The sequence below is a fragment of the Malania oleifera genome, chromosome 12 (genome assembly GCF_029873635.1).
Source record: "Malania oleifera isolate guangnan ecotype guangnan chromosome 12, ASM2987363v1, whole genome shotgun sequence".
NCBI classification, from domain to species: Eukaryota; Viridiplantae; Streptophyta; class Magnoliopsida; order Santalales; family Ximeniaceae; genus Malania; species Malania oleifera.
The window spans coordinates 38,793,964-38,815,724 of NC_080428.1; the positions used below are offsets into that span (position 1 = coordinate 38,793,964).

General features: G+C 38.0%; 2 protein-coding genes and 1 long non-coding RNA gene across 7 annotated transcripts; 2 read left to right on the forward strand and 1 right to left on the reverse strand.

The window, feature by feature from the left end:
• Window positions 1-1,873: 1,873 nt before the first annotated feature.
• On the forward strand, window positions 1,874-18,211 carry LOC131144376 (cold-regulated 413 inner membrane protein 1, chloroplastic-like). 4 transcript variants are annotated; one of them, XR_009133799.1, is made up of 7 exons: window positions 1,880-2,214; window positions 2,321-2,434; window positions 4,214-4,309; window positions 4,548-4,612; window positions 16,098-16,167; window positions 16,241-16,470; window positions 17,693-18,211. XR_009133799.1 is itself a non-coding variant. In XM_058092984.1 (6 exons), exons 1-6 carry the CDS (start codon window positions 2,069-2,071, stop codon window positions 16,404-16,406), a joined length of 657 nt encoding a protein of 218 aa, XP_057948967.1. In that variant the 5' UTR covers window positions 1,874-2,068; the 3' UTR covers window positions 16,407-16,695. The 4 variants fall into 4 exon arrangements, 3 of the variants coding, with proteins under 3 accessions (XP_057948967.1, XP_057948968.1, XP_057948969.1); XM_058092984.1 differs by lacking the exon at window positions 17,693-18,211 and having other exon boundaries at window positions 1,874-2,214; window positions 16,241-16,695; XM_058092985.1 differs by lacking the exon at window positions 17,693-18,211 and having other exon boundaries at window positions 16,228-16,695.
• On the reverse strand, window positions 17,506-21,011 carry LOC131144374 (PLASMODESMATA CALLOSE-BINDING PROTEIN 2). Of its 2 annotated transcripts, none has more exons than XM_058092983.1 (4): window positions 20,856-21,011; window positions 18,742-19,308; window positions 18,036-18,114; window positions 17,506-17,936 (listed from the first exon to the last, which is right to left on the reverse strand). In XM_058092983.1, the coding sequence occupies exons 2-4, from the start codon at window positions 19,229-19,231 to the stop codon at window positions 17,774-17,776; spliced, it is 732 nt and encodes a 243-aa protein (XP_057948966.1). In that variant the 5' UTR covers window positions 19,232-19,308; window positions 20,856-21,011; the 3' UTR covers window positions 17,506-17,773. The 2 variants fall into 2 exon arrangements, with proteins under 2 accessions (XP_057948966.1, XP_057948965.1); XM_058092982.1 differs by lacking the exon at window positions 20,856-21,011 and adding an exon at window positions 20,122-20,329.
• Window positions 19,147-21,407, forward strand: LOC131144377 (uncharacterized). The gene is made up of 2 exons (XR_009133800.1): window positions 19,147-19,334; window positions 20,903-21,407. It is a non-coding gene; the product is annotated as an uncharacterized LOC131144377 (long non-coding RNA).
• Window positions 21,408-21,761: the final 354 nt, after the last annotated feature.

Genomic DNA, 21,761 nt, shown 5'->3' on the forward strand with positions numbered 1-21,761 from the left:
AAAAGCCTCAATCATGTAAAAAATATTTGATATGAATCATGGTATATGTATGTGACGAATATGAATAGCTGATTAAGGGACGACGGTACGAAACTCCTTAATCATGCAGAAAATGTTGATATGTATCATAGCAAATGTATGTGATGAATTGTGAATTGAATATGAATGGCTGATTAGGGGATGGCGGTACGAAACACCCCAATCTCAACAATTGATTTATACGTGTATACATCATGTGACTTGTAATATATATAGGGCTTTTAAGCCGAATTATGAACTAAAAAAGAATATGCGATATGAAATTGTACAGGTATGAGTATAGTTTAAATTGCTATGTCATTTCAGTAATTAAGAGATGAATCATACGTTTATAAATATAGACTCATTGCCACACACTGATACTAATTTATTCCGTCTTACTAAGAGGTACCTCATCCCGATAATATTTCAACATTTTAGGATCACTAGGTAACCAGGCATAGAAGCTCATGGTTGGGGTGTAGACATTACAGATAGTATAAGTCCTAGTCTGGATCTATGTATATAAATGTTTTAAGTTTTTAGATTATAGTTTTGTCTTGGGAAATGGTATAATATTGGTTGAGAGGTAGTACTCTGGTATTTTTAGCTTTGGATATGGACATTTTTGCTTCTGCAGGCAGTGTATGGGGCAGATGTAATATTTATATTATCATATATATATGTGTGTGTGTGTGTGTGTGTGTGTGTGTGTGTGTTGTGATTAAAATGAAAATAAAAATAAAAATATGGGGAATGTGATAGTATGGTATCTGAGATGTTATGTTGATGTCATGATGGTGTATTATTATGATTATATTTATTATATCAGCAGGTATTTTTTGGGGCATTATAGGTTTATCGTGTTTATGTTCGGATAATTAAATTCTTAATTTAAAGTGTATTGAGTATATGTGTTTGTGAGGGTTGAACTGTAGGACTAGGCCACCATTTCCCGTCCTACATCACTACATAATCGCCTTGAATCACCCATAGCCCCGTAAACATAATGACAAGTCACCCATAACCCCTTAAGCATATTGACCTGCTTATAAATGTCAAGTTGAAGGAGAGTCTACTTGCACCACTATAAAAAAGGGGATCTTAGGAGGAAGTAAACATCTCATTCTCACTCATTCTTTATTTATTGTCTCAATATAAATCTCACATTCCCTAACTTATACATTAGAGTGATTCTCGGGAGTACACCTCAGGTCTTACATGCCATTATTATTTGATCCCTTTTAGGTGATCACGATCAAATGATGATTTAATAAAAGTCGTACGATTCTTGGTAGTAACAAATATGAGATATCAATCAACCCTTAAGGCCTTGTTTGGAACTCAAGAAAGTAAAATATCAAAGAGTTTACATTTTAATATTTGGTATTCAAGGAAAGTGTGAAAAAAAATAAAAATTATATCAAATTTATGAGCAAAATTTTAATTTTACATGTCATTAATATTTAATTTTTCCTATTTTTTAGTCAAATCAAATAATTTTTTTATTTTTTATAGTATTTAATAGAAAAAAGAAGTATAAAGGAAAATAATTTTTTTTTTTAATTCTTGATCCAAATGAAGTCTAAAAGTATGAGCAAAAGAATAGATTTTATAAACAGATGAATATAAACTTAAGTTCTACCAGATATAAAAATAAATTTAACTTGCATTATTTGCTTTACTATTTTAAAGTACGTGAGCTAAAATACTATTGGCAATTTGGCATTATGTAATTGCCACATGGCGAGATTTCAATGGCCAATTATGGATCCACACCATGTGGCGTCCGTAGCCAAGAAGAACCTCTTCAGGTAAACAGTACGAGCAAAGCAGAGGAAATTTCCTTTTCTGTCCGGGGACTGCACAAACTAGCCGTTGACATATCCGAACCGTTGATCCTTTGTATCGGACGGTCCCCAGACCACTTCCCTCCTCACAAGGTCTCTCCTCGCTTTTCAGTCAGTCACTCACTCTCTCCCTCTCTCTCTCTCTTTCTCTCTCCGTCGGCCGAAGTTCTAAACAGAGAAGGGACGAAAGCAGAGCAGAGATGCAGTCACTCTCTCTTTCCTCCGCACAGCCTCTCTTGTTCTCTCTCTGCAACAAGCCCTTTCCCTCTCTTCAAACGCCTACGCTTCATCAGAAGAGCCACCTCTTTCACCACCACTCTACCCGCATTCCATTTCATCCTTTCGGGTGAGTTCAGATTCAGATATCGAAGTTAGAAAGATAAGAGTCGTAGGTTGAGAATTTCGAAGGCAAAAAACAGGTTTCGTGATCAGAATTGTTGTGTCTTTCGCAGATTCTCTGTCAAAGATCAGAAAATGTTGAGACCACGAAGAAGGTTTGGTGCAGCTTGTTACTCTGCTCCTCTGACTCCTCGAAACCTCCAGTGGATCTGCACCGTTTCTTCTGCGTATTCCTCTCTCTCTTTTTGTGCGCGTGTGGATTTTAACTATTGAAAAGTTTACTGCGTGTGAGGTGTTAAGGTGTAGACATTGTAGTTGAGCTTTATTTTTCAAAATACTTTTTTTGCTTTTAAAAGTTAAGATTAATGCTACTTTTGATTCCATAAGCAAGAATGGTACTTAGAACATTCAAACCAAACAGTGGCTCAATCAGTTCAAGTCTTTTCTGGGTAATGTTCATTCAGCTCACTGAACAGGTTCTTTAATTAGAAATCCCTACTATGAAAATGTAAGCTTCTGCTAGTTTAATATGATCGGTAAATATTTTGCTGAAAATGTTGATTAGTTTTCTTAAATAAAAATAGGACACCTGTTTTGCTTTGTAGAATGTGTTCTTGTGTGAATCTTGTGGTGTTGATTTGGAGCTCAGTTCATTCCAGTTGACTTTGGTAATGTTGTACTTTCTTGGGATCTCTATTCTTATGAATAGTATTGTCATAATCTAGGGAGTTGATACGTTGATAGCTTATGAAAGAAAAAAGTACGGTTGTCGTGAAGCAATTGATAATGCAATTTTTTTTTTATTAATCAATAACATGAAATAGGCAGGGAATGTTTATTCCCAAATTTCAGCGTGGGAATGCCTGTTTTCTTTCCTATTCTATGTTAAATGGAACTTGACTTTCTTCTAAATTATTATATCCAGATACAATTTCTATTCCATTCCCATCTTATTACTTTCCATGAGCCAAATGTGACCTTTGTTTTACTTTCTGAAGTACTTCTATGCAATGTTTGATACACTCGAATGAAGTGAGTTAAGAGTGGAAGAGAATTCAAAATTGTAGAGCAAGCAAGTAGAAATGGAACTGATTCCATCATATTCCACTCTAGTCCTACATACCAAACATTTTATTGATTTTCAAAAGAAAAATTGTATAGCTTTTAATGCCCAAGTTCATTGACTCTGTGACCTAAACAGCGAAAGTATTTAATTCTTTGAACAGAGTACTGGAGATTTGCTCGAGAATCTGCAGAGAATAGTGTAAATTGGAGGATTTCCTGCCATTGTCTCATTATTTGACGTCTTTGTTTATGGAAGTTGTATGGAAGGCGCAATAGGGACGGTTTTTGAGGCCTATTACTTGATTTGATGCATGTTGGATGATGTGCTCCTATTTGGAGCTTGGAAACTTGCATAGTTAATTTATTAGATCTCAAGTCTTATTCTACGTTTGCTTTAGGGCTATATTGCTGCTGGCTCAATTTCAAACTTAGTTATTGATCTATTCCTAAGCTGTATTAGGTGCATAGAACTTGCAAACAAACAGTATAAATTAGTCAAATTTCTGTTTTGCTAACTATTAAATGAGGCATGCGTAGTTAGCATTTTCAGCATAATTTTCTTTAAAGTAAAAATTGCATTGAGTTTAGCCCATAAAGGCATGGAGCTTATTGTGAAATGCAAACAAAAGATTGCATAATGTAAAGTAAGACTGTAGAAAGTTTTCTTGTTGACTTTGATATCAAAATCAATTTTCAATTTAAGGGTGCTGAGTATGTGATTGTTGAACTTGACATCAGAATTCAAATTATAATTAAACTTTTCTTCTCTGCTTGTTGATTTCTTAAAGGGAAAATGATAGCAAATGATACCTAGTAGTCCTTACTAGTTAACATAATATGTAGTTTTTGTATCAGAATGTCAAGAGTTACTTCGATCTATTATTGCAAAAGTTAATGAAATTCATTGGTAGTGCTCTGATGGACTTCTATTACTTCTTTAGGATTTTAATGTTTTCAAAGGGCACTGCAGTTCAAAAATCCTTTCTTGTTCCTTTTTTTGCTCTACAAGCACCCGCAAGCATCATAACATGGATCAAGTAGGTTCTTCTAAACTTTTTTTGCGACTTAAGTAGATATTTGTGTCATTCTAATCATGTGCTAATTTAATAAATGCTGTAAATAATTTTATGTAGAAATTTTTTTTCCTATTAAAATTGAACACTTTCCTTGTGTAATACTAGGTTCTCAGTTTGTATAGTTCTATCTTCAATGTAATATGAACAAGTTCCAATCGACTTTTATACCTTTGTGAACATATTCAAGTTTGGTTTGCAGGGGTGAATATGGTACTTGGACTGCCTTTTTGGTTCTTCTTGTTCGTCTATTCTTCTTCATTCCAGGTGGGTTGTACATATAATTTACAGTTTTAGGGGAAGTAATTGTTGGGAGCGTGGTTGAATAGTATCTGTATACGTGAATAGTAACATATACGTAAATAGTAACAAATTCAGCTTTATCTAATACCACTTATTTTATACCCAATTCAAGATTGAATTGATATAGAGAAAGGCAATGAAGAACATGCCATACAAATATAACACCGATAATTTTATGTGGAAAACTCTCCAATTTGGAGAGAAAAACCATGGAGCAGCTAGAAGCAATTCACTAGTGCAAATGAGGAGAATACAACAATACAAAAGAATTCTCAAATTCTTTCTCCACACTCAAATACAAAATTGGCTAACAAGCCTTCAAAATACAAGAAATTCTAAGTTTTAGGGGATTATTGAAATGAGATGGGATGAACCTATTTATAATCAAAATATGAGCACTGAAGTAGTACTGTGCGTTATTGTAGTAGTACTATGTGGTGCTGTAGTAATAACAACTGCCACCCCTTTTTGACCAAATTTACACCATCTTCCACCTTCTTCAATCTTCTCTTCTCTTCTCTTTTCCTTATTATTCTTTTGTCGCGAGGCCCACAAATTGGTGGTGGATTCTATTTACCTCACAAATCTCGCCCTCACTACCAATTTAGGGATGTTTTAATCTTTAAGATTTCCTTTCAAAAATTCTAACTTCTGTGTTTCTCCCCCTCCAGCTCAAGCCTCTCGCTGATCTTCATTCTTTTTTAGACATTTACAATATTGGCTAAGTTCAAGCAATGGTTGAACTTAGTTCCATTTACCACCTTTGTCAACATATTGGTAGAATTCTCCTTTGTGTATATTTTCTGGAGTCGAAACTGTCCATTAATCATTATATCACGAAGAAAGTGATACCTTACATCAATGTGCTTAGTTCTAGCATGATAGACCTGATTCTTTGCTAAATGGATAGCACTTTGATTATCACAGTACACCATCACCTTTTCTTGGTGAATTACCAATTTTGCAATCAAACCATGAATTCAAATGACTTCTTTTATAGCATCTCTAGCTGCTATATATTTTGGTTCTGTAGTAGATAATGCAACTGTGGGTTGCAAAGTAGACCTCCAGCTGATTGGTCCCTTTGCTAAAGTAAACAAATATCCTATAGTAGATCTCTATTATCTAGATCATCTGCATAATCTGAATCCACATATCCCACAAGAAAGTTATTTAAACTACTAGGATCTTTTCCAAATTCAAACCAATATTCATGGTACCTTTAAGATACCTCAAAACCCACTTTGCTGCTTCCCAATGCTTTTTATTTGGATTGTGGATATATCTACTAATCACACCAACTTGAGAAATATTAGGTCTAGTACATACCATCAAATACATGATACTTCCCACCAAACTAGCATATGGTATTCGTTCCATATCTCTTCTTTTTTTATCAGTGTTTGGAGACTGAGAAGGTTTAAAAACCACCACACTTCTGAAGTGGTGAGTGTTGTGTATTTATAATAAGGTAAAGATTATATTAAATAATTACATATTAATTCCCTATTTATTAGAGAATAGATAAAAGGAAAGTATATACATGATATTATCCTAAAATTAAGACAGAGAATCCTCAATATCCTCAACACCCCACCGCAAGTTGAGCATCGAATTGGAACAAACGCGAAGCTTGGATCTGAAGAAGTCAAAGAGAGGTCTGGACACACTTTTGGTGAAGATGTTAGAAACTTGCAAATGAGAAGACACATATTGGGTGTGAAGCTTGCCAGCGAGAACAAGTTCATGAAGAAAGTGGTAGTCGAGCTCAACATGCTTGGACCACTTATAAGAAACGGGATTGGAACTCAAGAATATTGCACTCTTGTTGTCACAAAGTAGAAGAAGCCACTACGGAAGAGGGACTTTGAGATCACAAGGGAGATGCGTGAGCCAAAGGATTTCAGCAGCAGTGAGAGCCAAGGCACGATACTCAGATTCACAACTGGAGCGAGAAATAGTGAGTTGTTTCTTTGCATTCCAAGACACCAAATTGTCGCCAAGATAAATATAATAACCGGAGGTAGAGCGATGAGTGTCAGGGCATCTTGCCTAGTCTGCATCGGAGTAAGCAACTAAAGCACTTGGAGCAGCAGAGGGATGAAAAGTGAGGCCAAAATGCAGTGTGCCCTTAATATAGAAAAGAATGCGTTTGACAGTGAAGAAATGGTCTTCAGTTGGCAAATGTTGGAATTAACTGACAGAGTTGACAGCATGAGCAATATCAGGATGAGTGATAGTCAGGTATTGAAGAGCACCAATGAGAGATCTGTAGAGCGTGGGATTCGAAAATAGAGGACCGTCAGCAGATAGGTGCTAGGAAACAACCATTGGGGTGTGAACTCATTTGCTGTCAAGTAACTGAGCTCGGGTGAGAATGTCTCGTGCATATTTCAGCTGACTGATAAGAAGACCATTAGTGGTGGATGTAGCTTCAAGACCAAGGAAGTAACTAAGAGAACCCAATTCCTTGGTAGAAAACTCATAATTGAGCTTGCAAGTAAAGCTGTCAAGAAGAGAGGAGTTGTTGCCTGCAATAATGATGTCATCAACATAAAGAAGCAAATAGATCATGTCATACTGCTTATGAAAAACAAAGAGTGATGTGTCTGCGCAACTACAATAAAAACCAAGTCGAGTGAGAAAAGAGTTGAAACGCTGAAACTAGGCATGAGGGGCTTGCTTTAGGCCATAGAGAACTTTCTTCAATTGACAAACATAATTGGGGAAGCGAGGGTCAATATACCAAGGAGGCTATTCCATATAAACATGTTTAGTGAGTTGGCCATTGAAAAACATATTTTTGATATCAAGTTAGCGAAGAGACCATATGTTTGTTACAACAGGAGAGAGAACAACACAAACAGTTGTAGCCTTGATGACAGGACTAAAAGTGTTAGTGTAGTCAAGATCAGGTACCTGTGTGTAGCCCTTGACAACAAGACAGGCTTTAAGACGCTCGATAGATCCATCGGGTAAGTATTTGGTCCGAAACACCCATTTGGAACCCACAATGTTGGTGTTGGCGGGTTGAGGAACCAAAATCCAGGTACAGTTATTTTGCAGGCCTTGAACTTCTTCGTCCATACTCCATAGTAGCAAGCCAAGCAGGATTCTTATCACACGCTTGGAGTTTGGGAAAAAAGAAAAAAAAAGAGAAAAGAAAAAAAAAAGCAGGATTCTTGCCAACAGATTTGAAGCCTTTTGGCTCAGTGGATGCAAGAAGAGCAAAAAGAAGTTCAGAGATTTCACAAGGCTGAGGTGCGCTGGGTGACAGGTCTTAAAAATGCCGACTTTGGCTCGGGTGAGCATAGGATGAGAGAGCCTAATGGGGCAACTGCAATAAGAGTGCTGGCAATGATAGGCAACTTAGTGTTGGGCCCAGGAGAAGCCGGTCGGAGGTTCAAGTGTGACAGAGACGGACCTGCATGAGAATTAGCTACCTGTAAAGAGTCATCCATTGAATCAGAAAAAATAATACATGGGGTGGATCTGGATTGAGGAATATGTCGGGAAGGTGGTGTAGGGAGAAGGTATGGGCATGCTTGTATGGGGAAGACTGGATTCCAGAGATTGGGAGATGTGGAGGGAGGAAATTGGGCATGTCGGGTGATATAAAGTCTAGAGGTGGTGGGGTGAAAAGACAACGGAAACCTTTGTAAGAGGAATTGTAACCCATAAAAATGCAAGGCATACTACGAGGGGAAAATTTGTTGGTCATGTAATCACATAAACAAGGATAAAAACGACAACCAAACGGATGAAAGTTTTCATAATTAGGAGATGAACCATACAAAAGCTCAAAAGGGGACTTACCTTCGAGAAACGGTGTGGACAAACGGTTGATGATGTAAGAGCAGTGCTAAAAGCGTCAACCCAGAAGTGAGTAGGAGTGTGAGAATGAAAAATGAGAGTCAGGCCTGTCTCAGTCACATGACGGTGTTTCCTTTTGGCGTGACCGTTTTGGGCGGGTGTATATGGGCAAGAGAGTTGATGATGAATGCTAGAGGTACGAAGGTGTGCTTTAAAGCAGTTGCTAGTGAATTCTGCACCACCGTCACTTTGAAATATTTTGATACGGGTAGAATGTTGATTTTCCACAAATTTTTGAAATTGAAGAAAAGTACTATAGAATTCAGATTTTAATTTCAATGGGTAACCCCATATATCATAATGAATAAGATCTAACACTTTGGATGATCGATGTTCATTGCGAGTATAAGGCAATCGGTGATTCTTCGTAATTTGACGTGTAGTACATAATAAAGGAGATGGCAATAAAGAGGTAAGATAAACTGTCCTTAGAGAAATAATAGAATGATTCACATGTCCAAGGTGAGCATGCCATAAATCATACAAAGCATAAAAAGATTTATTTTGGAGGATAGAAACAAAAGTAGAAATTTCCACGTTCTAGCACATATAAGCCGCCATCTTGTTTACCGGTTGCCACCACCTTTCCCGTTTGGCGATTTCGAAATGTAACGGATAATGGAAAATCAGACGTTAATTTACTAATGGACAACAAATTTTTAGTGAGGTGAGGGACAACCAAAACATTTAACAGTTCAAAATCAGGGGAAGGGGAAATTTTAACAGTGTGGGTGATGGGTAGGGATGCACCATTTCCAACAATAACACAATCCTTACCCGTATAGGAAGTGGACTGATTCAAGTTGGATTGAGCTGGAGTCATCTAGGCTGAAGCTCCTGTATCTAAATACCAATCCAAGGCCTCATATCTAGATATGGAACATGAGGAGGTGAGGGCTTTAGCTAGCTGAGCTTCAAAGGCATGACCATGTCGACCATATCATTTGCTGCATCGGTTCACATAGTGACCCTCCATGCGGCATATTTGGCAATGTGGGGAACGTTGCCCAGAGGAGAAGCGCCTTTGTCCGTGTCAATAGCTGCTAGTTCGGCCTTGCTGAGTGCGGGAGACATTGGACCTTGGGTTCGGCTTCGCAGGGTGGCGATGGGTAGCAGTGAATGCCGCAGTGGGCGGGGTAGTAGGTTCCAATGATTTCTGAAAGAGCTCAAAGTTCTCGGCTTTGGGCTCCAAGTCGGCAAAACCAGGTAATGGAGTGAGAGCCATTTGTGCCGTGGAAAAACTTGACAAGTCCGAGCCAAGACCTCGGAGGAACCAGTGTACCTTGTCTTTGTCGTCAACAGGCTGTTCGATTGCATGAAGTTGAGCACAGAGAGCCTTGAAGGCTTGAGCGAACTTCGAAATTGTCCTGGCGCCGCGTTTCATCGGTTGTAAATCATCTTTGAGACGAATTTCATGGGACTTGGAGCGATGGCTAAAGGTGTTCTCCAAGGTAACCCAAACGTCGCGTGAAGTGGAGAGACCCACGACTTCAGCCATGACCTCCTCAGTGAGGGAGGATAAGAGAAGGCTAAGGAGACGTTTGTTTGTATTTTTCCATGCCACATGTTTGATGTTTGGTGTCTGAGAGTTCGTAGGGTCAAAATAGGGTGGGGGCTCAAGAGTGCCATCCACATGGCCGATCAGGTCTTGGCTCTCTAAGAGAGGAAGCAATTGGCTGTTCTATAGGAGATAGTTGGATGAGGAGAGTTTGATGGTAACTATGTGGACGAGGGTGTTGAAAGGAAGAAGAGTGGAGGAGGTTTCGACAGCCATGGGTGGGGTGATGTCTAACATCAATCGAGATGAGAAAGGAGGCAACTAGTGGTTGGTTTAAATACTCTTAGAACTTGGAATGTGGGAGAGAGAGCAGACAGAGGTTTGTTGTCGTTGGGAATGAAAGCAAATAGAAGACAGCAGAGATTGGATGTTACTCCGCCATCACGAGTGTGTGAGAATATGGCAGGGAGGTCTGTATTGGACTCAGGAAAAAAAAAGATCTGCTCGGTTCTGCTCGGAAAAAGGACTCGGAATGTGAGGGAATCACGTTCGCGAATTGGGCTTCGGGGGAGGGAAGGGCGATGACTCAGGTTCGCAAATGGGGCGTGTGACTAAGATAACGGGATATAGGGATTTAGGCCGCCGGGATTGGAACCAGAAATAGAGGAAGGGAAGGGTGGTGGCTTACGTTCGTGAATGGGCGTACGAATGAGATAACGAGAAACAGGGATTTAGGGCTGCCGGAATTGGGGCAACGCTGCGGTGGTAGGGCAGTGGCTCGGACTTTGATTTCGATCACACAGTGGCGTGGAGCTGTGTAGGCTGGCATCGCAAGAAGGGAAGGAATGTGGCACTGGGTAGAGGAGAAAGAGATTAGGATCTGAGGGGGAGACAGGTGGGGTTGCAGCAGAGCTGCCTAAAAAATTAGGGTAGACTGTTTAGGCTCCGATACCATGAGAAGGTTTGAAAATCACCACACTTCTGAAGTGGTGAGTGTTGATAAGGTAAAGATTACATTGAATAATTACATATTAATTCCCTATTAATTAGAGGATAGATAAAAGGAAAGTATATACATGATATTCTCCTAAAATTAAGACAGAGAATCCTCAATATCCTCAACAGAGACAGTTTTGCACTAAGTTTAAAATGGAGAGCTAGAGGAGTACTTGCTGCTTTTGTATTTTCATGCCAAATTGTTGTACTACCTTCTTCAAATATTTCTTTTGGGTTAGGCACACAACACCCTTTTCCTTGTCACGAGTGATTTCCATTCCAAGAATTTTTTTGGTTTCACCGAGATTTTTCATCTCAAATTGCATCTTCAATTTGGTCTTCAGTTCTTCAATCTCCTTTGTACTTTTGGTTGCAATCAACATGTCATCAACATACAAGAGAAAATATATGAAAGAACCATCATTCAATTTCCGAAGATGAACACAATGATCATATTGGTTTCTTATGTAGTCATGGTCTTTCATAAATTGATCAAACTTCTTGTACTATTGCCTTGGAGATTGTTTCAAACCATACGAAGACCTTTTCAACTTGCACACCTAGTCTTCTTTTTCTTTTGTCTTGAAGCCATTTGGTTGCGTCATATAAATTTCTTCTTTAAGATCTCCATGTAAGAAAGCCGTATTCACATCAATTTGAACCAAATTCAAATCGAATTGCATTACCGTGGATAGAAAAATTCGAATAGAGGAATGCTTCACTACTGGAGAGAAAACTTCATTATAATCAATTCCCTCCTTTTGAGCATGCCCTTTTGCCACCAATCGAGCCTTGAATCTAACTTTCTCTTTCTTACTTGGATCTTCCTTCTTGGCAAAGAACCATTTGAAACCAATTGCTTTCTTTCCTTTGGGCAACTTTACAAGCTCCCAGGTATCATTCTTTTGAAGAGATTGCATTTCTTCATTCATGGCTTTATTCCATTTCACATTTTTAGAACATGCAACAACTTCTTTATATGTGGAAGGAATATCATCTTCAACTACAGCAACCATGTCTGTATATTGCGCTAGCTTCTTAATCTCTCTTCTAGGTCGCCTGGCTGCTATAGACTCTTCTTGCTGTTGTGGCTCTTTTGCTGGTTCCTCCTCTTCATCTTCTCCTTCATCATTTTCTTTTGTGACTGGAGGAGTATATTCAGATTGAGGTCTTATAATGGCCTTTCTGATTTCTGCAAATTTCCTTTGTTAGTATTTTCCATGGGTGCATCTTCTTTTATTTTCCTGAGCATTCGACTTTCGTAAAAAATGACATCTTGCTAAATATCACTTTTTTCGCTTCTTTACTCCACAACATGTAACCTTTCACAGCACTGCCAAAGCCAAGAAAAATGGCTTCTTTTTCTTGGGGATCAAGGTTACCATCAGTTACATGGTAATAAGTTGGACAACCAAAAATATGTAAGGAATCATAATCAGTAGTAGGTTTTCTAGTCCATGCCTCAAATAAGTGTTTTTCCTTCAAGCACTGCGGATGGCAGTTTGTTGATGGTATAGCTGGTGTATGTAACAGCTTCTGCCCAAAATGCCTTACCCAAACCAGTGTTGGGTAGCATGCATCTCACCTTTTCTAGAAAAGTGCGATTCATTCTTTCTGCTATGCCATTCTGTTGTGGAGTTCCCTTCATAGTGAAATGCCTCCTGATTCCTTCATCTTTGCAAAACTTCTGAAACTGATCAGACTTTTATTCTCCACCATTGTCTGATCATAGGCACTTGATCTTTCTTCCTGTCTAGTTTTTGATTATCTTCTTTCAAGCTAAGAACACGTTTAGGACTTCATCTTTAAGTATGCACCCAAAGTCTTCTAGAGTCATCTACATAAGTGATGAACCAATGTTTGCTGCCTAATGATGGAGTCTTAGTGGAACCCCACACATTAGTATGTACATAGTCAACAATGCCTCTTTTTTGGTGGACAAAAGTACCAAACTTCACTCTTGTTTGTTTTCCAAGTACACAATGTTCACAAAATTGTAATTTACAAGTTTTGGCACCTTTTTTGCCAGCCCTTGCATAGCTTTTTCACTGGCATGTCCAAGTCGCATGTGCCAAAGCCTTGTAGTATCAGAAGTGTCTCCTTCTGATTTTTCCACAGTGGTGTCGGCTCTTCTTGCAACTATGTGCCCTTGTAAAACATATAGGTTATTTCTCCTTGTGCCCTTTAGAACAACAAGAGCACCTTTAATCACCTTCATAACTCCATTTTCAATGGTGGTTTTGAATCCTTTGGAATCTAAATAACCTACTAAAATCAAATTCCTTTTCAAATCAGGTACATAATAGACATTTGTCAGCTTTAGAGTTGTTCCATCATGCAGCTCCAATTAGAACAGTACCAACCCCATTCTTTTGGCATGGACGGTCGTCTCCCACGAGTACTTTTTCACCATCTACTATTTCACGACTAGTGAAATATCTTTTATTGTACGTCATATGGTGGGTGGATGTTGAATCTAGGATCCATTCATCAGCTACATTAGCACTTGTGTTGGCGCTCGCATTCTGCTTCTCCTTGTGCTTCAATTTAGGGCAGTCCTTTTTCCAATGACCTTTGTTGTGACAAAATCCACATTCATCTTTAGCAATGGATCTTCTTCCATTCGAAGAAACTACTCTCGATGCGAAGCGAGAGTTGTTCCTTTTGGATGTTTTGCGGCTTTTGGACCTCCCCCATACCACCATAGCTTCCGATGCATTATTTTCAACTTCTTTATCCTTTTTACGGACTTCATGATTCATCAATGCATATGGGACATCCTTAAAAGAAAGAGCATCTTTCCCATACATTATGGTGGTTACAAAATGCTCATAAGAATCAGGCAAGGACCAAGGAGTTTAGCATATGATAGCATATCTAGGGAAGTTCTATGGTGGGTTTTAGAAAAAAAGATGTATGTAGTAGGTATATTGATGTCATTAAGGATATGTACAATGGAGTAATGACTAGTGTACAGACTTTAGATGGAGAAGCTAGAGAATTTCCAATCACTATAGGTGTACATTAAGGATCTATTTTGAGCCCTTATCTTTTTGCTTTAGTGATGGACCAACTGACTATGAGTATTCAAAAGGAGGCTTTAGGATAAGTAGAAATAAGAAAAAATATATGAAATATAATTTTTGTAATGGTAGGAGGAATATTGGAGACAAAGTTAAACTTGATGATGAAGAAATAAATAACACTTGTAGATTTTGAAACCTTGGATCTATTATGCAAGCTGAAGGAGAAATTGAAGATGATGTAATGCATAAAGTTAAAGCAGGTTGGGTAAATTGGAGAAGTGCTTCAAGTGTACTATGTGATCGTAGAATACCCTTAAAATTAAAAGGGAAGTTCCATAGGATAGCTATAAGACCAGTTATGCTATATGGATCAGAATGTTGGGCGACGAAAAAACAGAATATCCAAAAAGTAAGTTGCCGAGATGAGAATGCTTAGATGGATGAGTGGTATAACATTGAAAGATAAATTAAGGAATGAAGGGAGGGATGACTCAGATGGTATGAACACTTGCAACGTAGGCCACATAATGCGCCAGTGAGGAAGAGTGGGTTAGTTACTGTGGGGGGGGGGTGCAGTAGAAGGGGTACAGGTAGACCTAAAATAACTTGGGAAGAGATAGTGAGTAAGGATTTAATATCTCTGAATTTATCAAAAGAAATGGTCCATGATCGCATAAATTGGCAAAAAAGGATTCATATAGCCGACCCCCCCTAATGGGACTTTAGGCTTGGTTTTAACAAATCAGCCAGTAGTTTGTTCATAACATTCAAATGATCGATTATAGACATACCTTCCTTGTATTGGAATCGAAAGAGCTTCTTTTTCAAATGCAGCCTATTTTTAATGCTCTTCATCATGTATTTGTCTTTTAGCTTTTGCCATAGCGTCTTGGCTATGTTTTCTCTCATGACGGCATACTTGACGTCTTTTGCAAGGAACAGCTAAATTGTCCTACAAGCTGTTTGATTCAGTTGCTTCCAGTCTACCTCCTTCGTGTCATCGGGTTTATCTTCTAACGTTATGTCTAGTCCTTGTTGATTAAGGACATCCATAACTTCACATGGCCACATTCCAAAGCTATTGCTTCCATCAAAATTTTCAAATTCAAACTTTGTGTTTGAAACTGCAATGGTTGTAGCTTTGGAACCGCTTGTACTTCTGTCTTCGCTTGCCATATTTCTCTAAATCAAGTATATATATGACTCTGATACCAATTATTGGGAGCGTGGTTGAACAATATTTGTATATGTGAACAGTAACATATACGTAAGCAATAACAAATTCAGCTTTATCTCATACCACTTATTTTATACCAAATTCAAGATCGAATTGATATAAAGAAAGGCAATGAAGAACAAGTCATACAAATACAACACCGAGAATTTTATGTGGAAAATTCTTTACTTTGGAGAGAAAAATCATGGAGCAGTTAGAAGCAATTCACTAATTCAAATGAGGAGAATACAACAATACAAAAGAACTCTCAAATTCTCTCCACACTCAAATACAAAATTGGCTAACAAGCCTTCAAAATACAAGGAATTCTAATTTTTTGGGGATGATTGAAATGAGATGGGATGAACCTATTTATAATCAAAATATGAGTACTGTAGTAGTACTGTGCATTACTGTAGTAGTACTATGCGGTACTGTAGTAATAACAACTGCCACCCCTTTTTGACCAAATTTACACCATCTACCACATTCTTCAATCTTCTCTTCTCTTTTCCTTATTATTCTTTTGTCATGGGGCCCACAAATTGGTGGTGGACTCTACTTACCTCACAGTAATATTTTAACTTTTAAACTTCAAGTGCAATTAGTGCTACTTTAGAAACCTCAAGAGGAATCAAAATAATATTTTGATACCTAATTTGCCCTGTATATTTTTTGGCTAGCCTAGTTAGCCATCTTAGCCCCAAGTGTAAGTTTAGTTTAAACATATATTTGGAAGATACAAATTTTCTATGCACTCTTTACAACTTAATTTATCTTCTACACTTTGCAATAAACAAGAACGCAAAAATAACTTAATATAGATTCACAATTTTGTAGCTGACTTGGAGCTTCCTTTGGTTGCATTACTTCTGGGAATTGTGGCTCCTTATCAGGCAGTAGGTTTAAGGTGAGCAGGTGCATTATAAAATAAATATGTTGCTTTTCATTTTTTAAATCATTGATTCAGTTTTGTTTTGCAGAGGGACACAAGGAGGCAATACTGTCTCCCTAGTGATTGCAGGTTATTTGGCTTACCAGCATTTCTCGCGAGCAGGCAGCTTGCGGATAGCATTTGACCAAAGTTCAATTGTTGCCACCTTAGCCATTATTTGTATCACTGCTGTGCCGTTATTGCTTCTGATCTGAATATATGTGCAGTCATACTTCATGGTGTCATACTCCTATAAATAATTTGCAACTATCTTGAAGGGTGATATGTGCAACTCGACAACCACAATCTTTGAGTTTCTATTCTCTTGCCTGTGATATGTATATATTTTATTAGACAAATAATTTATGTTGAGTTTTCTTTTTATGTTATATGGGTTTTTTTTTTTTTTTTCGGTTCTGAAGATGAATGTATATGGAAGATTAAAAAGAAGATGAACGTTGTGTACCTTCACCTTGCCTATAAATCATAAGTTTTTGGGATGTCCTTCTGCTGTTCGGTTTATCAGATTATTCTAGCTTTGATTAGTTTCCCTTTATAATTTTCTTTCTACTGTTTAGCTTATGTGATTATTCTAGCTTTGGTTATTTCCTTATTTTAGACTTTTTGCTGTCAGTGAACAGTTCTGGAACGTGCACAGCCTTAAATCGGTTGACTTTGTTATTAGGCTTTTGGTTTGGGGACTGGCCTGGAATGAATTATTTCATTCTATGTGTTGCGCTAGATGGATTCTCAAACTTGGATTGGATTCGTCCAGGGAAGGAATGGATTATAAGTTGTATGAAATCATCTGTTCAATTCCTAAATATTGATGTGATAATTTTGTGGGGAAAACCCTACCTATTTCTTTCTTTTGTTGCAAGGGAGGGGTGGGATGGTTCAAATCCCAAAACCTTGGGGAGGCATCATTTCAAGTTTATGAGAAGAACTAAGAAATTCATATCAAATCATTCCAAAAGTAAGAAAATAGCAAATATATATTCTGAGGCATTCAGCCTCAACTAATAAAATTGATTTGTCCAAGTGAATCCTTCTTTTGTCTAGGTTAGTTGTGTTAGGTGTCTGGGCAGATTAAGTGGCATCATGTGGTCAATGTTTGTGGCTGACTATTGACTTGCCAAGTCGCTCGCACTCACTGTAGCAACTGCATTTGGTGAAGGAAAACCACGTTCCTTCATACACAAGTGCAATAGTTCTTCGTATATTTGTGTATAGCAATGCTTTTCATTGTCCATGCCTTCTAACTAAATTGGTATTTCCTGGTTGGGTTTGTTTAAAAATTTATTGCCCTAAAACTTTAGACAGTAGCTGATTTTTTTTAAATGTCTCTACAGGTACATGAACTAATTAGATTACTCTATGCTTCAATTTTCCATTACTTCCTAGTCAATTATAAAGCATACATAGATGTAGAAGTATAGAAATGATCTTAGGGTGAAAAAGGCGGCCTTTGAGATGTGTATATCTTGTCGTTGATTTGCAGCACCTCATTGGAACTTTGCGACATTTGCGAGCGAACAGCGCTCTCATTGTGGTGGGAAAACGGATCTGAGCATTGGTCTGTTTAGAGGTAATTTGCAGCAACTACTGGCACCAAGAGACAAGTTGCGGCAAAGACCAGCACTAAGCTACGCGACACACAGGCTGCTGAGCTGGGAGTAGCTGATGGTTCTGAACCATAAATTGTTGATCCGCTAGGGGTGGATGGAGTGAGTGGCGAACTTGTGCTGTAATTGCAAATACGGATAAGTTCTTTTTCCACTTTTTTTTTTTTTCTGGACAAAAGGCATGAAACAAGAGGTGGTTGACTGGTTATGAAGGTTTACCTTGGTGGTGTAGGTGGCGTTGGTGGTGTAGGTGATGCTGGTGATGTCGAGGATGATGCATAGTGGCAACTTCCCGAACCTGCAATATTGAGAGGGAACTTGAATGTTAATTTGAATTATCAATCGTAGATATTTAAGTATTTGAGGAATCATAATGAAAAGCTATTATTTCAACATTTGTTCAGCCTGATGGTTATTTTTTTTTCTTTATCTTATTTTATTTATTTTATGTGTTGTGTCTGTGAGAGAGAGAGAGAGAGAGAGAGATTTATCTATAGGAATTAGGTATACCAATTTATTTACGGAGAGTCTAGTGAAATAGCAAGGTAGCAAGTAATAGCCTGAAATTTTGGCATGAAATCAGACGTAAAAAAAATAAGTTGTGCAGGGATTCCATGAGAACACTGAGTGTTCAGGGATTTATTTTGAAGTGTTCGGCTTGAGTATGTTTTGCCAGGTGCTGAATTTAAAGCAGTTATTTACAGTTTTTCCACTATAATAAAAATACAAATTATAATTCGTATTTTGTCGTAGATTTTGGGAATATTTTCTTTTAGGTTGAGAAAATGGCCCCATATTTATATTACAATAAATATGAGTTCTCACAAGTTTATGATTGGTGCACATTAGTATGATCATTGTATTGCAATCCTTGATCTGATTTCATGGGTAACCAGATCATCACAGTATTGTGGATATATCTTACTTGGGTCTGTGTAGGTCAGTTGTGCAGTTCCTCCAAAAACACAGCTAGTAGGTGCTGGATTCTTCTGGTAGTAGTCATTGAAAGCGTAAGAAGCATGGTCATGGATGGTGTTTGGGTTGTAACAGCTTCCACTTGGCTGTATCACTGAACAATCTGATCCCCCATAGCCACAGGCATAGTCAAGAGCCACCTGTAAAGCAGTTTGTGAAGCGCTAGGGTTCGCAATGCACCAAGTCCCACCTGATGAAGTTGGAGTGGTAGGGGTGGTGGTTGGGGTGGTGGTGGTTGGGGTCGGGGTTGTGGTGGTTGGGGTTGGGGTTGTGGTTGGGGTGGTCGGGGTTGTGGTTGGGGTGGTTGGGGTTGGTGGTAATGGAGGTGTGGTTGGATTTACAATTGGCGTCGCTGTGGTCGGAGTTGAGGGGTTAACAATAGGAATAGTTCCAGGAGTTGCATCCATTTGGGTGGTGGATTCTGTCGATGTAAAAAGCATCCGGTTTGCTTGAGCATGCAGGTACTTGATTTGCTGCTGGATTGCTTCTGAAGGAGGTTTCTCTGCAACATTTGAACCTGAACAAGTGAAAAGATTAAATGAGGTACTTCTCTTTTCCTTCAAGATTACCATTCTCAAACTCAAAATTCTTGTCAGTTGCATCTCATCCCTGAAAATTATATTTTTCATCTTGAACTGAAAACAAATTTGTAAGACTGAAAAAACACGTATTGGGTGCAAATCTTTGTGGAGAAGTTTAACAGATTAAAAGATGAAATAATTGTAGCGCAATCAAGTCAGTCTGGCATGAGATAAACAAAAATAAAAAAGTGGATTGGTTCAAGACCTATCAGAAATTAATGTTGCTTTGAAAGTTGTTTCTTTCCTGGCCGAGAAGTTGCACATATGGTTTTAGTTTGCAGTTGCAGAAAACTGTTTCATTGGTAAGATTTATGCTCTGCTTGTTCCTCATGGAAATTTCTTCTTGAAAATCTGGCATTTATCTGTAACATGGAGATTGTCTTGATGCAACACTTCACCATTAACACACTTGGGAGCTTGGAGTTCAAATCTTAACTTTGAATTTGTTTGAATTTGGACAAAATGTGGTAGAATTGTGTTTTGTCTAAATATACAAATTTGAACCTAAGACCTGAAATTCACTTTCAACAAAAACAATCTCTAAGGATTTTCAGAATGGATACAGCTGGGAGGGAATTATATATTTAAGTGGGAAGCATTGGTATGACTTCAATTCTGAAATACGTGAAATATATATAACATTGCTGGTAGGGTGAACACGATAAACTAGAGTCATGCAGAATATAAAAGAGAGAGAAATAACCAATTTGCAAATTATGAATCACAATCTTTAAGACAATGCAAATCACCTGAAGTGAGTACGAGAAACAAGAGGAAAAAGATGAGAAACCATGGTTTTCTAGCACCCATCTAGATCCCCAAACGGCTTCTACAACCTGGTTTGAGAGTTCTTGAGTTCAATGTTCAAGCAATGTGCATCAGGGGAGTAAGGATGAATTTTCTCTTATTGCGGAAGAGAGAGGATCGGTCTGCCCCTGGGTTTATTATTATAAATATAAATATAAAACTGGGAGGAATCAGAGCTTTCTTGGATTGAAGAGAAGGGGAAGGAAAGGGAGGGGAATATGAGAAAACTTGAGAAAGGAGGCATTGGGTAGCTGGAAATTGCAAGCAAGAAGCAGATGCGAAAAGAGATAAAAAGTGGGGGAAGGGGGAAAAAAGGGAAAAGGGTGATTTGTTGGGAACTTGAATCTGATGTTTTGGCTGATGAATTGATATTATATATATGACAGTGAGGTTGTTGCATTTTCCTTTTCTCTTTTTGTGCCTCTTTCTACTGTTTCATGGGACTAAATCAAAAGCTAAAGATGGATGTACAAACAACACATACATATGCAGAGAGGGAGAGAGAGAGAGAGCGAGGCCTAAGCTCCAAAACTCAAATCCAACGTTGTGTTTTTCCTTTTTAAATTTGTTAGCTGAATTGTATCAATAAACAAGTTCTTTATTCTGTAATGCTCATTGCATGCATGGAGAGAGAGAGAGAGGGAGAGAGAGAGAGAGGGTTTATATCAATCTGCACCTGAAGAATTTTTAAATAATCAAGAACTTCTTTTGTACTCTTTTCAGCCTGGCTTCTTATTCAAAACTGCTTAAGATGGAGATGATGGCATATCACTGATGCAGACGAGCAGAGACAGGGCACCTCACGTCCTCAGCCCACCTCTCTTCCAACTTCGGATCCTTACCTCATCGGATACGGTAATTGACGGGCAGCACCTATTATATAACGCAGTTTTATTTGGTCAGCAGCATGTGGCAGCGTCTGCGGCCCCCATATTGTTTTACCCAGTTGAGTCTTGTTTCATAGGCCCGTATCATCATTTTTCAATAAATTTGGTGCTCTCTCATTCTATCTTATACTTGGACTTGAGTATGCCTCAAAAATAGGAAAAGGAGCAACGGATTACGGATCAACCTTATCCAAATTGTTATATAACGATCGAGAATTCCCTTTTTAGTAGGAACACAGAGGACCATTTTTTTTTTTTTTTATGCACGTTTCCCATGAGTAATTGAATGGCTAATTATGAGGATCAAAATAATACAATGGCGATGGTATGATTTGTCACTAGCACTTTTGTTAATATGCATACAATGAACAATCTTTCGCACTCTAGTCATGAGAAAAATTTTGATCTCATGGAACAGCTATTCACTAAATAGATTATGATTCATATGGTGTTCAATATAAATGTCCAACCAATGTTCCGCCATTATGATAACTAATATTCAAACATTATATAGGGAAGAAATGTGAAAGAAGGGAAAAAAAAAATAGTGAATTGAAATGTTGTTGGAATTGGAGTAATCCCGAGAGGGGGGATGAATTAAAATTTTAAAACTTTTTTCTTAGGTATAACTAATTCAACAATAGTATACCATAACCTAGGGTCTGTCTAGAACAAATACCAATTACCCAACAAGA